We start from the raw sequence: 16271 nt of genomic DNA, 5'->3' as shown, positions 1-16271 counted from the left end.
TTAATCCTTTGACAGAATTATCAGAAAGTAATTTTGAGGCCAAAAGGTAGAGAGCAATGGAAAGAAGAGAAAATAGATCTCGCGGAAGCTCATCGCCTCTTAAGTAACAAAAAACTAACCATAAGTATCTGTATTATATGTCTAGCTGTCTAAACTCATATTTAAAAACTGATTTTAAGAGCAATTATTAGCAAAGAACTTTATAAGTCGATCGGCTTAGAAGCACTTTATCTACTTCGATAGTAAACGGTTATTGGGTTAGCACAAATTTATCAGAAGCTATAATTTTCAAGTGTTAAAAAGTGTATCTGTTCTATTTCTTAGCAGAATAATTTGGGAAGGTGTTTACCATACATTTGTAGTTTGCAAAAGAGCTGTCGAAAATAACTCGAGATATATGAATGCTTCAATGATACAACGAAAAAAACAAGTATGACTCAAAGTAACCTGCGTGCATGTTTCCAAAGTAAAATTTGAATCTAAGTCTACATCTTCAAATGCATTTTGACTCGGAATTTTCCTTGAGAGGGAAAAAGAAACAAAGAAGACCCCTTGAACAATTATGCAGAGCTAAATGATGGAGCTTTTTAAAGTGCTTTCGCTAGAAATAGTCTTAGTTTCAAGTGCATTTAGACATAAAGACATATCAGAAATGAAAGAATAACATTGTTCAAAGATTTGCATGAGCACAAAGGCTTAATTAGAAGAAAAAATCATAAGAAATGTCAGATTTTTTAAGGTAGAGGTTTGCAGAACTTCCGTTCTGTCTTTCACTTACTCAGCCCTGGTTCACTGCCCTGCAATATACATGACTGGTGGGGTCCCCGTGACGCCATTGGTCATGGACTCCCATGACTCCTTCTACTAGGGGGGATGAGCTACACTGGAGGTAGGTCTAAATTAGGATCTGTGTTTCCTATAGAAAACCACCTGCAGCTCTTAGCTAGTTTAATTTGCACAACCTTAGAATGATGCATTTCTCGACACTTTGGACCTTTGACCTATAGTACTGTCAGCACTGAGGAAGGCTTCCTTCTGAAATTCTGGCCCTTGTTTAAAGCCGTCTGTTCTCCCAAACTTCATTCGGACATACTGCAGAGAAGTCGGGTGCAAAGTCATCAGACTGCAGATTCTAAAACCTGCCTTTTGTTCCCAGAGTTGGAATGGCACTTCGGATCAGAGAGAGGCTGACTTAGTCCATGTGGCCAGTGAATTTCTTTCACCACTGTGAGTTCCTGGAACTCACAGGCAATGACGCTGGGTTAAGAGCCGGCCCTCACGTGCAGAGGAAGGTGATGGCCATCTGGCAAACCCCCGGATCTTCCTACGTCCTCAAAAAAATGAGAAGCAATGACTCTGGAGAGGAAGGCAATGCTAAACAGAAATGCGACCAACCCTCATCGTTGTGGGCCACTCACTATTTCTCAAAATGGTTCTGAGGTTATAAATATCTAAGGACCCTGATGGAAATTTTGAACGATAAGATAAGACACTGAACATTTTTTTTTCATGTGCCTTCTCTTATACCATTGAACAAAACCCTGGTACACTCTCACTGTTGATTTCTCTTCTCTGACAGTTACAGGGGGACCCACCATCTAGCCCTATAATATATAACAGTCTCCCCATTAATTTGTTTTCCCGTGTTTCTTACAGAGCAGGGCACAGAGTGAGTATTTTTGTTCTTCATTTGGTAAGATAGGGAAATCAATGGCACTCCTCCTTACAGGTGGCTGAGAGGATTAGAGGCTCTAACACATGTGGAGTTCCTAGCACAGGGAAAGCGCTTAACAGTTATCAGCTCGTAGTAACAGTCGGAAGCCTGAGCACATCTTCCAAATCCTGGCTTTCTTACTCACCCTTATGTGACCCTGGACAAGTTACTTAATCTCTCTGGGCCTTGACTTCTTCATTTAAAAGTGGGGATACCAATAGTACCACCTACTTGGGTGATGAATAAAGATTTGATCTGATGCTATATTACGAAGTCTTTGGAAAACTGCTGGGCACAGAGAAGGCGGTGTCCTGGTGTTATCTGTTTAATTCTTGCAACAACCCTCAGAGGGGGCTGTCAGTACCCCCATTTGTATAGATAATGAAGCCAAGGTTTAGGGTCACACAGCTAACAGTGAGTCCACAGTTCCATGCGACTACCGCTCATAAGAGAGGTATATGTGGGTCTCCAGTTGCACGTGACTGTTCTACTCCCCGGTGACACATGCCTGCCTCATATGGCTTTTCACCTTCACTAGTATTCCTGATTACTAATCGGCAACCCAGATGCTCTCGACCCACAGCATGGGCAAGCGTCCCACATGCTAGAGGCTGACAGCACTTTCTTGTGCTGATTTGCTTGCATGCACAGGCAAACAGACCTCTTGCTGATCTCTGGGAAACTGGCAGCGAGTGGATTTTAACAGATCACAGCGCCTGCTTTCTCTCCCCTCCCTGGTCCACAGCACAGGGGGAAATGGGTGACTCCGGGGCGTGGATTCTTCCACCCGCCCCCGTTGGGCCTCAGTTGTTCCTGCGAAGGAGCCAAGGGAGGTTTTTAAAGTTGGCTCCGACTTTCTTTGCTATTGAGGGTGGGGCAATGGTGAGAAAGTGAAGAGAAAGACCAGAGGCTAGTCCAAGAATTTGCTTGTGAATGTATACCACTGCCATCTGCTGGATGGAATGGGTATCAGACTTGTTCCGATGTTTCTTTGCTCTGTAATAAGCAAACTCACAGATTCCCATTATGGGTTCAGAACCTAGTGGTTTTATCATTTCATAGCATCAGTTCTAAATGTCTGCAGATTTTGGAAATCTCACGACAGCTGTGCACAGAAGGACTATCATGGGAGTAACTGAAAGGTAAACCTATGACATCTTTGAAGCAATGCCCTCTCTAGCATTAATAGTTCCCCAGATCAAATTTAGTCTGTTCCCAAATGGTTGATCTAATTGGTTAGAATAAGCCCATAACTATCCAGCAAGGGCATCCGACAGAACTTGGACCCTCTTGTCAATGGCAAAAAGTACTTACAGGGAAGTGAATTCACCATCTGGCTTTATTCTTGTGTTCTCTGAAATTCCCTGTTCATGTATCCAACAATTCCTTATTGAGCACTTGGCCTGTGTGCCAGGCACATATCAGGAACTGAGGAAGCAAGGAGGAATAAACATAGTCCCTGTGTAATTAGTGATATTAAATGGATATATTCCGAGCACTTAGTATGTGCCGGGCATATACGCAGTCCATTACATCTCATCCGGTCCTCAGAACTACCCCAGGATTTATTATCTCATTGACAATGATCTTATATTATTTCATTTACAAAGATCTTATATTATTAACTCATTTCTAGTGACTATTAGTGCATCATTTACAGTTCAGAGAATTGAAGGTTAGGGAGATTAAGTAACTCACGAAACTTAATACAGTTAGGAAGAGCTGGAGTGAGATTTGGATGTGGGGAGTGGGAGTGGATGGGTGGAGAAGAGAAGGGTTGAGAACATGAAGCAATACAGATTTTTTTTTTCCCATGTGGAGAGTCTGGGTCTTTCATTTCACACACATTTTCTGTTCCATTAGCTACAGATTTCCAGCGAAGCGAAAGTATACACAACACTAAGTAATGTGGCAGTAGAAAGAAGCTTTGGAAAGATTGATCAGGAAGAATAGCCCTTCCTCTAGCAAGCATTTGAAATCCATCCAGTTAACATTCTCTTCAGTTCTTAACTCTTCCGAACAGCAGTCTCCGTGTGTCGGCGGCAAGACCTGAATTTTGTCGGTTCTCACTGGATGGAAACGAATCCCCATTGTGGTCAGCATGACAGGTAGGTGAGAGTGAATGATTTGCTCCGCACAAGCGAGGGAGTGATTCAGACGTATGATCACAACCACCTCAAATTGCTTTTCATTTGTTCTCTCTGGTGTAAGAGTGGGTGCAGGAGCAGGTGCAGGTGAGGGGATACCAGGGCACGTGGGGGCGGGGAGAAGAGAGGAGAGGATGAACGGAAGCTGGTGGCAGACAAGAAAAGCACCCTGTGCCAGGTGCCTATGAAAAGTGCTCTAATAGCATCAATTGGACAGAACACTAGAAGTGTCGCTGGGACAGTTGAGCGGCTGATGGTGGGTAGGGGTTGATAGTCAGCCTGCTGGGTTAGAACCTTTGACCTCAGACAGGTCACGTAATCTTTCTATTCCTTAGTTCTTTCACCTGTAAGATGGGGATGCCCCATGGTGTTGTTTTGGGGGTCTAGTGAAGTAGTCCAGACTGCCCTCTGCTACTTGCACCAAGGGGTCAGAATTTGGACGGATCCTTCAGGAAAAATGCCCTGTAGGCTTGCTTGATGCTACTTATTTCCACATTCGTTTGCTATATGTACTCACATTCTGCTTCTCCACAATCCTATAAGGCAGGGTGGACAGATATTATCATTCCCATATTTATAGAAGAAAGTCATCCCTAGGTGTTTTGGTTGAAATAAAGATGTTTTTCTAAGCAGAGCCTGCCCTCAGGGCCATCCACATGAGAACACCCCCCCCCCCCAAAAAGCATCCTATGGAATCACATTTGTGTATCAAACTCCTAGGCAGACAGTGATTTTCAAATTCTTTCCTGGAAATAACTGAAACCTGAATTTCTTGGAAGGAGCTCCAACCTGGAATCTCCCGGAAGGAATATAACCAGAAAGAGGAAAAGAAAGCTATTCTAAGCATTCATCGCTGATTTCTTTTGCTGAAATTCTCTAATAAGTTTTTGATGTTGAAAGAAAAACTGAATACCTAATTTTAAGATTATTTTAAACTTAGTCAACTGTTCATCAGCCAATGTAATTTTGGTGGTGAATAACATATTGGGCAAAACACTATCTCCTGATTGTTACATGTGCTGGCGAAGCCCGATGTGAGGCAACGAGTTTTGGAGAAATAAGAATGAATGGAAAGAACAGACGAGATATTAGAAATACCACGAACAGTGTCCACTTCAGTATGAAAGTGTTGTATTGAGACAACACTAGCCAAGGATCAGTACCCAAAGTTCGGGACGTGTGAGGGGACACATGCATGGAAATCTAACTAAGGAGAGAATCAGAGCTGAGTCGTCTCAAATCAGACCCAACATACTATGGTAAGGTCCTTAAAAGTTCTATCGGTGAGCGATTTGTGATCATTGTGCCAGTTCTTCGTATGTAAATGGGCTTATAAAGAGCATGGTCAAAGAAGTTTCCTAATAATTTGCTACATGTTTATGACATTTTTCACATAAGTCTTTGCACTATAAGGCACAGACTTGATTTTCCTTCCGAAGGTTGAACACAGGCCTCTTCAAACGATGAATTCCAACTTAACTGGAGTTGGATAAACGGAACATCACATTTAGAAATGAAAAGGCACGTGGCTAATGAGGTTAAGAGCAGGGAGATCAGTCCCCGACGATGCAGAGGCTCCGTACGCAGCTGTCGGACAGACGGAGAGACGGAGTGACTCGGGTTTCCCTCGTGAAATCAGTTACACGGGATGTGAATGAGGCCACTCATCGCTCCTCCTTCTGGCTACTGGAAATGAAGTGAAACGCACAAAATCTACCCAGTCTTCAGCATCCCAGTGTCCTTTTGGTTAACGTGTCAGAAACTTAGGCATTCGCTCGACATCTCACTTCTTGTTCACGGATAAACCAATCCTTCGACCACGTTCTGTCAATTTTATTTTCTAAATACACCTTGAATCCTTCCATCCGTCTGTTCCCCCTGCCACTACCTGAACCCCAGCTCCATCTTCTCTTGCCGGGATGTCTCTTAAAGCCTCCCAAGGGCTATGCCTCATCCACTCTTGGTGCTACAATTCTTTGCCCACAGTGACACCAGAATTATCCTTTCAAAACACGAACTTGATTATGTCCCTTTTCTTTCAAAGCTCTAATTGTTGTTCAACTGTTTGGTTAACTTCTGTCTCTCTATGTGAATCATAAGCTCTGGGAGACTGGGACTCTGAAAGCCTTTTTCTCACCATCATGTCTCCGGCGTCTAGCACAGGGTCCCATATACAGCAGGCGCAAATAAATAGTTGTTGAATCAGTGGATGAACTTAATGAATACTGGCTTGTTATTCTTCAAGGGTAATCTGTCTGTGTTGCTTTCTGCACGGTTATCTCAAATCAAACTCATCAACACGCTTAACATGATTTACATCTAGTACATTTTTATGAATGAAAAGCCAGAGTGCCTAAGAAAATGGAATTGTTTCTCACTTCTGCATGAGTAAGCTATTAAAATAAGCAAACGTGCTTGCATCTGAAATTTTCATTTTCATTCCCAAGATGGTTCGTCCTAAAGATGGAGAGAGTAAGAGCTCTCCTCGCTTGGAAAACTGTAAATTGCAGTCCCAAAGAAGGTTCAGAAATACAGTTTAAGATCCAACCAAATAAAAGACTTGAGTTGATGGTTCATAAATAAATATCCTTCAAATGTCTCAAATGGGATGTAAATGGAAAAGATCTTAGCAGAAACCATCACATCTCAGCATTAGGAAACAATCATTCTCATTTTAAAACGTGGAGACAAGAAAGCATTTGTGCAAATAACTTATTGCTAAACCTAGAGCTACATGGAAGTTTAATTTTCAGAAAGTTCTTGGATACAATACATCTTTCACTAATTACTTTTACATTTAAGAACAAATTGCTTTGGATAAATAATTGTATGCCAAAAGGACCATAATGCTATTCAACAAATGGGATAATACATTTTCATCATCACCTAGTAGAAGTCCTAATGCATTTACTTTCCTAGTACTTAGGTAGTATAATTTGTACCATAATTACTGAATATTCTCTAAAATAAATACCTCGCATCAGAGTAATGCGGATGGTCAGTAAATCACTATTACTTAAATAAGGATGAACCAAGCGATCACCGAGCACCCCTACTATGCAAGCCCTGGCAAAGAATTACAAACACGAAAATCTTACAGCTAGAAGAGAGACCTCTAGTGTGTGTTAGAGAACTTTATATTGTGCTTCAGGCATAATTAATACAGCAAAATCACTGCAGTCATTTTGAATACTGTGGTGGGAGATTTTTTGCCAGCTATCATTCATGCTCAATTCATTTCAACATTTCTTCCCAGCAAATGTATGATATTTTTTGCCTAGTGGCTTTCTTTTTTATCAGCATATTGCCTAAACCAGTGAAGTTTTCTCCGTGATGCAAAGTTTTAAAATTCAGTGGTCACTTTTGCAGCCTCATCAGAAAGCCTTAAACCTACTGTCGTCATAACAATCACGAACAATTCTTTGCATTCAAGCAACAGCAGGACTCCTGAGCCAAATCGTTGCCGCCAGTGTGCGGTCTCCTGAACACCAGCCCCTCATGGTAAGCCAAATGCCACACAAATAAAAACACGAGGAAAGGATCAGCACATCGCTGATGATGGAGACAAATGGATCCACTACTATTTCAAATTCACCAAGTAGGTTAGCTATTAGATTCCCATATATGCAGGTAAAATTCCTTGATGTGAAATCAGATTTAATGAATCATGCTAGGGCATCAGCCTCAGCCTTTAAAAATCCTTTATTTTCTCCTTTTCCACATTAAAAACACATTTGAGATAGACACAGAAGATGTTTCTCTAAAAAACACACATACACACAAAACAGGAGGTCTCTTAAGGAGTCTACTGCTGAGAAGGTAAAAGCATTTTGCTCATTTTTAATTTGCTAAAACAATCCAAGCATGCTTGGTACCCAGAGGGTATTCTCAAATAAACTTGTATCTCTAGCTGCCAGCTTAGTTGATTGAAAACAGAAGGCAAACGTTTCTTAAAGAATGAGTATGTTAAACTGTTATGTCTCTCCCAGTTCCAGCAAGGATACACACACACACACACACACACACACACACACACACACGCAGACACGTCAAGGATTTGCTTGAAAGCAACCGCCAGTTCTCGATGATCTAAAAGGTAATGCAGCATTTGTACCAAATTACTGCTGCTTACTGTGGTGCCCCTCTTAGCGAGCAAGTCAGTGCCACGAGGGCACTGGACAGTTCCTGCGTGCTGTTCTCCACGCACAACGCCGACAGCCCCATTTGCAACTTTGCTAACTTAGTTGGCTCCCGCCCAGCCGGCCCCCGAAGCACAGTCACGGTGAAAACGTTCCGAGACCAGAAAATCATTTCCACGACAGTGCAAGTGTTCGAAAGCACAAAGGCGGACCCGCTCTAGCTAGGAAGTTTCGGTACTCGGGCGGCTGGGCGGAGCACGCGTCCAGGTAAGGGATTCCTGCACCACAGGTCTGGTTCCCTCTTCCTGGATGTTTTGCGGGCTCGACCTCACTTTTAACGCGAATTCACCAGAACGCGCCCCCCACTTCGTTCTTTCTCCAGGAGGCTCGGACTCTTTATTTTCCAGCCAGGTCCCTCTGGGGGGCGGGAGAGGAAGCACACTTCACATTTCCATAAAGAGGGGCGGCGGGGGTGGGGGGTGCGGAGCGGAAAGAGGTCAGAAAGGAGCCAAACTGCATCCCTCCCGCCCACCTCTGCGCCCCAAGCGCTGGTTCGGGCGGCGGACATGGGAGGCGGCCAGGAAACTCTGTCCCTTTAAGGGAACCTTGGCCGCCAGAAGGGGAGGGAAGGATGCGGGCTCCGGACTCGGACTGGGCGCTGCAGGCACCGCGGAGCAGAGGCGAGCGCAGCAAAGCCACAGCCATTACCTGCAGCGCTCACATCCTTCCCCCACCCGAGCGCCCCCTCCCCCGTCCCCGCCTCCCAAGGAGACTTCTAATCCGGAGCATGTGCCGTGCCCTTTATCCGGGGAGGAGGTGGGGAGGAAGAGGAATGAGAGCTTTTTAAAAATAAATGAAACGTTTGCACCCAGGGAGGGGGGGGGGTGGACTGGAAAAGGGAGGGGATGGTGGGAGGGGGCTTTAAAGGCGCCCGGGTGGGCGGAGGCGGCGAATCCGGCTCAGCCCGGCCGGAGACGGACGGCGGATTGCGCTGGGCACCGGCCGCGGCTCACAAAGGGGAGCGGCGCAGTCCGGCCTGGGCAAAAGGGAAAGGACAAACCGCCTCGGGGCCCGATCCGCTCGGCAGCCACAATGGCGTCTTTCACGGGGCGTCCGGGGGCGCCACCGAGGCTACGGGCGAGGAGGGGGCGGCGGGCCCCCACCCGGCAGGAGGCAGGAGCGGAGCCCCGGGCGCCGCCGCCCCCGCGCACCCCGCAGGGCGCTGCGCTCGGCTGGGGGCGCTCGGCCGGCGGCGGCGGCGGCGGCGGCGGGTCGGGCCCGCGGCGCCGCGAGGCTCTCGGCGGGGCTGCTGTGCGGGCGCGGAGCTCTGCGCCGGGAAGAAAGGGACGCGCGCGGCTCGGCGAGGAGGGAGGGGTGAGGGGAGGGCGGGGGAGAGCCGCGGCGAAGCGGCCGCCGGGGAGGCTGGCGCGCGAGCGGCGGGCGGGCGGGCGGCGCTGGCACAGGCTCCGACAGCCGCGGCGGCTCCGCTCCCAGATCCGGAACCGGGCCCCGGCGCGCGGGCTTCCCGCCTCCCCGGCCCCGGCGGCCCCGCCGGCCGCGCCCGCTCCGCCCCGCTCGCGCCCGCTCCCGCTCGAGGAAGAAAGCCGAGAACCCGCAGAAGCAGCCCCGGAGGAGGCGGCGGCCGCTGCCCCGCCGCCGGCCCGAGCGGATCCCGAGCCGCCGCGGCGGGCTGTGTGTGTGCGAGTGTGCCGCGCTCTCGCCCCATGCCTGGCACATGCGTAAAAGCGAGTTGCGCCCAAAGTCCCAGCCATACCCTCCTTAGCAAATAATAACAAACCCAAACCGTCAGATCTTACCTGAAACATTGAAGCACAAAGTCTCTCTCCAAGTCCCCTTTTCCTTTTCCTCTCCCCCCTTTTCCGATTTCTCTCCCAGCGATCTGCTCGGCTCGCCACACCAGAGAGAAATGCAATAGCTTGGCTAAGGTAGACAGAACAAAATACAGAGAAGAGTTGCTCCAGGGCTTTGAAACCCCTCAAGGCAAGGATCAGGATACAATTAGCTCATGCCTCTACCTCCAGTCTAAATCAATCTCCAAAATAAAACTTAAATCAAATTAACTGATCACAGGGCAGACAATTGATCTCCTTCAAAAATAAAGCCCTACGTATACGTATAGATAAATATACATATAGGAAATTTTTTTCCAGTTTTTTTTGGTGGAAAAACAGTCTTATTCCAGCCTCCAACTTGCTTTTTACCCTCCTCTTGCACAGAAAAGCTGATTTTAATCGTTGTGATTAGTTTTGATGTAACGTTTCCGCGGGCGATTTCTGCAAATGGATGGAGTGTTTCTTTGCCAAAAGAGGGAAAAGCAGCAGATGATGATAATTATAAGGATTGTTGGTTGTTTCTTTTTATTTGTGTTTAGGGCTCTCTCTTCACTTTCTCAAGTTGACCTGACATTGCTGTTACGCTAAGGTCGCACAACTTGTTGATGGGGATCACCGCCCTGTCTGATCAAAGGATAGGTGATAATTTGGCAACAGAGCAGCACATTTTTGGTTCCTTTGGCGACATAACGTCCCAAATGACGTGGATAAAAATAAGCACATGCAGTCTGCTTTGCCCCAATCAAGTCTGAATCAGCGCCTGGGGGTTATACACAAACTCATTTCAAATGTTCAACCATGCAGAATTGCAAAAAGATTGAAGGAGTTACACCACATTTTTTTTAAATAGCAAAATTAAAAGAAAACAAAATCTACATTAGGTGTAGCCAAAGATGTATCCTTTAGGTTTTATTTGATCAGCCTTCTGAACATATCTCTCCTGCTCCCTTCTCTTTGCTTCCCTCCACCTGGTACCTTTTATGGGGGCGGGGGGAGGGTTGTATAATTCCATTATTTGACGGAAGTGCTCAACAGAGCTAAAGAGACTCTAGCATGAACACATTTCCCCAGATTGCCACTCTAGCTCTGACCTCCCCCACTCCTCATCACTTCTCCTTCCTCTCTAGGTCTTTGTTCAAAGAGATTGTGCCTGAGCCAGTCGTTATCTTAATTCTTTGTAGTTAGAGTAGGGATATTTGGTCATAACTCCAGGGTCACCTCTCATTAGTGTTCTGTCCTTGCAGGATACTTTTTGAAATGGTGTATTTTTTTTTTTTTTGAGCACTTCACAGTTCATTAATTCAAAGACTTTGCTGACATTTCTTATGAAAAAGACCAGGCTGTAAGGCCAAGGCTACTAAAAAAAGAAAGGAAGAAAAAAAAAAACCCCCAAACCCTAAATAGAACCAGACATGTCCTGTGAATACCTGCAATTGGCAGCATTTCACAGGAAGTCTTTTTTAAACTCTCATCTTTCTTCTAAGGTAAGCAACTGCTGCAGGAGGAGCAGAGAAGGGAAGGGCCAAGCTTTTTAAAAAGATCATCAATCAGATCAGGGTAATAATGACGTGAGAGATTAATGCCATCATGAGAATCAGGGGTCTTGGTAGTTTTTGTTTGTTTTGTTTTGTTTTTTATTTTTTACGTAACAAGTTCTTAAGACGTGGGTGTCTGGTTTGAGAATATCAGTGACCTGCAAGAAGAAAAAATGAATGGCTCACAAAACAAGAAACAAAATTGCATCTTTGCGATTCTCTTCCCCCCTCCACCCAAGGTAGATACACCCTCTGATCTGTAATGAAATTTTTTAAATGTCCACAAAACCCTAAATTCAATTGAATAAGAACTTTCTTCTTGCCCCCAAATGGCACTCAAAACGTTAATACAGGAGCAGGTGGGAAGAAAAGAGACTGATAGGACTTAATGCGTTGCAGGTGTGGCCTGAAGTGACTTTTATTAAAGTCTGGAGAGCCTCGTGTCATTGTCCTGGGATGCTAGAGCTGGATAGATCATTTGTAGCCATCTAGTTCTTGACATCATTTTACACATGAGGAAGCGGAAGCAGCTTGCCCAAGGTCACACGCCAGTCAGCACAAGGCCAAGACGAGGCCTGGAAAGGCAGGACTAGAACCAACGTGAGTGTTGTCTCCCTGAAGGCACTCACCTTGAGACACTGTGCACAACATTCTAAATTGTACTGACACGGCTTAAAAACCATACTTTCAGAATTCTCTTTCTGCAGTTTGTCCTAACAACCTGTAAGCACCTTCTTTCAAATATCTCTGAGAGCAGCAAATCCTTGTCCTTGACGTCTAACTTTTTTCAACAACCGCTCTCCTTCCACCCCCACTCCAAAAAATTAGTACCAGGTCTGGGAATAAGTGGATAACGAAGATGGCTTATGCTATTTAGAGTCAAAAAAAGAAAATATGACTAAACACAGTGAGGCCAATTTTCTTATTGGTACCTAAATGAACTAGACTAGTGGCAAAATATCTTAAACAGTAGGATTAACTGGGATTTCAGTTTCCAAGATAACTGCTCTGAAGAGAGTAATATTCACTTGGGCAAACCGAGTTCTGAAAGGTTCATTTTCAAGGTGTTTAAAGACTGCAGAATGACATCACTTAGAAAAAGTCACTCTATGTAAGCTTTAAGTGATTGACATTTTAAAGTGACCCATCCATTCGGTTGATTGCTAAATTTGTGATAATCCCAGGAACCAATGGACTGCAGAGTACATCTCACGTTATTGTAGTGAGGATTTTCATTTTCTGTAGTTTGAAGGGGACTCAAAGTTGAGACTATGAGGATTCAGAGGGAAACTTATTTTGTAGCAGGCAATACAAAGAGAAGAATAACCTTCACAACCTTCAAATCAAGGATGAGGACAACAGACTTTTAAATTTTAAGATAGATTTTTTTTAAACGAAATGACATGTGAAAAGCAGGGTCCATGTCTTGCCTCGTATGAGATATGAGTTTGCCAACTTCGCTTCAATCAGCCCTTGCGATCATGAAATTACCCAAAAGTATTTTTTATCTGATTATTATCTGTGCAAGGGAACGTGTGCATTTTGTGTGCTCTACAGCGCTTTTTTGCCAATCATGAAGAAGTTGGGGGGAAAAGTATATTAAAAATCCTTCTAACCTCCTTTTTCAATAAATAGTTGAAGTGAGAGCAGCAGCCTAAAAACCGTTAGCAACACGGAAGACAATGGCAATAAAATTGTCAGCAAGAAAACAATCAGAAAGAAAACACAGACCTCTGTTTCCATCTTCCTGGGTCTCACTATCAAAATGAGTTCCACCAGTTTTTAAGGCGTAAAAACAATGATAGGATATTTTGAATTGAAACCAGGAGCTTGGTGGAAAAAGTTGAGTGCTCTGACCCCGGAGGAAGAGAAAACGGGATATTCTTTAAGAGGGGAAAGGCAGTCCCTTTTCCTGTTAATGTGGGGACAGCTCATTTGGTCGCACGCCAGTCACTGAACCCTCAAATCACGAGTTTGCACAGAACATCACGGCTTGGTCCGGGGGTCGCCCTGCGGTACATTCTTGGTGGCGATTTCACAAGATGTGGACATTACTGGCTGAGATGAAATGTGAAATTGCAAAACCTTTCAGTGAAGCCAGACACCCAGATCCAAGTTAAAAATCCCACTGCGCTTTGCGTTAGGAAGCAGAGAGAAGCGTGGGCGCCTGTGCTCTACGTGGACGCGCGTGGACATCACTAGCCACGGCAGGGCGGCCACGCGGTCTCCCTACGTGCCACTAAATGACAATATTTCCACCAGTGCTTCAGCGCCGCCCACCTTAACTACCGTGAGAGGCGCAGCCACACAGGGAGGCAAATCAGGTTATTTTATCTTTGAGTCAGTGTTTTGGAGGAAATCACCTGTTTTTTATCAGTCAACCTGAAACTCCCTAACATGCTGTGGAATGTGCACATTTTCTTGGGGTTGAATAGAGGCATTAACAGGCTCAAACAGAATGGGTTTGTGATTCCTGGAGATTTGGCCCCAACCACCACCTGTTTATAATTAGCCTCTGGAAAACATAATCGTTTTCTCTATCACTGTCTAGGTTAACAGTCTGTAATATCTCCTGTTCAGAAGAGTAGATCTTCTAATGGTGGCAGGTCCGCTGGCGGGCGTCAGTTTCTGCTCTCCCAGAATTCTGAATAGAAACAGATACCGAGTCCCTGTACTGAAGTCTTTAGACCACTTTGGTCTCTTATCAAAGTTTCCTCTCTAGCTGCGCAAGGTGAATACTGGTCATAACCCCACACTGTAAAGCAACACAAGTGAATTCAGAAATAAAACTTGACGGTGGTCAGATACTTTGACTACCATTTTAGACAGAGAAAAACAAAAGAAAGATATTTATGCAGTGGGAGATACCGAATTTATTGAGATTTCCATGGATGAGCTTTTAAAAAGAGAATAGCTAGCCTCCTTTTAGTACTTTATCAAGATAGCACACGGACACCCCACCTATTCATGTAAAATAATGGGGGAAATGAGATTTTCTTCAAGGTAAATTCTAGCCATGAACAATCCTTGGTCTATGATGCTGTTTACCAAGGAAAACTCTGTTCCTTTGAAGATCCTTGATTTTGACAAGACTGCCTCACACATATAAAACAATTAATTAAGCATTTTGTATAATTGCTGGTATAAGAAATAGGACTGGACCAGAATTCTGCCACAAATCTCTTTCTTTATAATTATTTATGTTTTGTCTTTCAGGAATTACAGAAGCAGTACAAGCAAGTGCTTTAAAAGCAAAATTAAAAAAAAAGAAAATAGGGTTTTGAATATCAGAAGAAATGAATTTCTGGGCTGATTCAAATCTCTAAAAAATAGTCCAATCCATCAGTCATATATCGTATTACCCAGTTTCTACATTCTCCAACTTACGTGTATTCTTCTTACCCAAGCGTTAGACTTTATCTTTTTTAGCTTGTTCCGTGTCATCTGTGAGGCTATTCATTTTAAAGCAATGCAGTGGTTATCTTAAGGAGACATTTTTAATAAGACAAACATTTCATTAGCTGTTTTGTTCTATTTCTTATCTCAGTGCCTCGTACTAAACTAGCTGGCTTTGAAAGGTACTTCTATTTGCAGGGTAACGCGTCTCATGCACAGCCCATTCGGTAGAGATCCACTTAGCTTTGCTTCACTGTTCTTCTGTCTGAACCAAAGCCGCTCATGAGAAACCCCATAATACAATCAAGGCCCCTCCGGGGCACCATATACATTTATGTAAGTTATCTCTTCGCACATCCTTTGGGTGTCAGAACCTCTCAGCTTTGCTAACCATAAAAAGTCTGCCTTAAGCATATTACTAACTTTAAAACTCTAATGATATGGATGCCATATTTCAATTTTTAAAAAACCTTTCCCTGCTCCACCCTGAAAAAAAAACCCTATAAAACTTATTCAGTGGCATCATCCCATGGTGAAAAACATAAAATTTATTTAAAAGAAAAAGAATCATGAATATGTTCTAGTTAAAAACGAGCAAACCCAAGAATTAAAAAAAAAGATCTGGTCAAAAAATAATAAACAAGAGACAAACATATTAGTCTTCAAGTTTTAGTAAGAGCCACTGTTAACAAATTGCTACAGGAATCAGAATCTGTGTACTTTCTTTAAAGTTATCAAGAGAGAAGGCAGTTTCTAGAGTCTTAATGAGTGCAAGCCTGATCAGTTAAAATGGGCACTGGGAGGTGGGGAGCAAATCGGCAAGACTATTCCACATGGGCATTTAAATGATTTCAACATTATTCTTAATAATAACATTAATGATAGTAGTGATAAGAAACAATTATGAATGATGGTAGGGAACTTCCATTGTGTAAAGACCATCTGGCTATGAGAGTCAGACATGAAATTCTAAAATTAAATCCTCAATCTGTCCCTTTAAGGTTGCTTTGTAGATAATGGATATCTTAATTTTTTAAAAAGAAAAAAACCCATATCCATTGTACCAAACATATAGCAGCTCCTGCTGAGAAAACAAAGCCTGTGTGTCTATTTCTTTTCTAATTGTTCATGTCCCTAAACAAAACAAAGGCTCTGTGAAAGAGCTTATAAGATAATGATAGTAACTCATCAGTCTTTTATTGTTCTCTTCTGAAAAATGTTATAGGTAAAGCATTATTATCATTCTGCTACTCCTCGTTTCCCCAAAGTGGGGGACAAGAATTTCCCTACGTTTTCTTCCTATGGTAAAGCCTCCTGAAAGGAATGTTTTTGGGTGGAAGGGGCTGTTTTGGGGCTGCAAAAAAAATGTATAATTTAAAACTTACCTTTAGGTCGTAATGCGAAATATAAAAGAGAAAGCATCTAACCCAGAACCTGGAAAATGATAAGTCATTGTTAGATACACTGCTTTTGTTTTATTGATTACA

At 43.9% G+C, this 16271-nt stretch overlaps 1 protein-coding gene across 1 annotated transcript in view; it reads right to left on the bottom strand.

Moving 5' to 3' along the window:
- The window catches only part of KCTD1 (potassium channel tetramerization domain containing 1), a 171946-nt gene extending 161985 nt beyond the window's left edge, over nt 1–9961 (bottom strand). Inside the window, exon 1 of the mRNA XM_045781935.2 lies at nt 9818–9961. Coding sequence (XP_045637891.1) covers nt 9818–9826 — 9 coding nt within the window. The 5' untranslated portion in view covers nt 9827–9961. The remainder of the gene's footprint in view (nt 1–9817) is intronic.
- Between the last annotated feature and the right edge of the window lie 6310 nt (nt 9962–16271).

Source organism: Ursus americanus, chromosome 19 (genome assembly GCF_024610735.1).
Source record: "Ursus americanus isolate L20-20 chromosome 19, mUrsAme1.1.p, whole genome shotgun sequence".
NCBI classification, from domain to species: domain Eukaryota; kingdom Metazoa; phylum Chordata; class Mammalia; order Carnivora; family Ursidae; genus Ursus; species Ursus americanus.
This window is presented reverse-complemented; position numbering and strand designations above follow the sequence as displayed.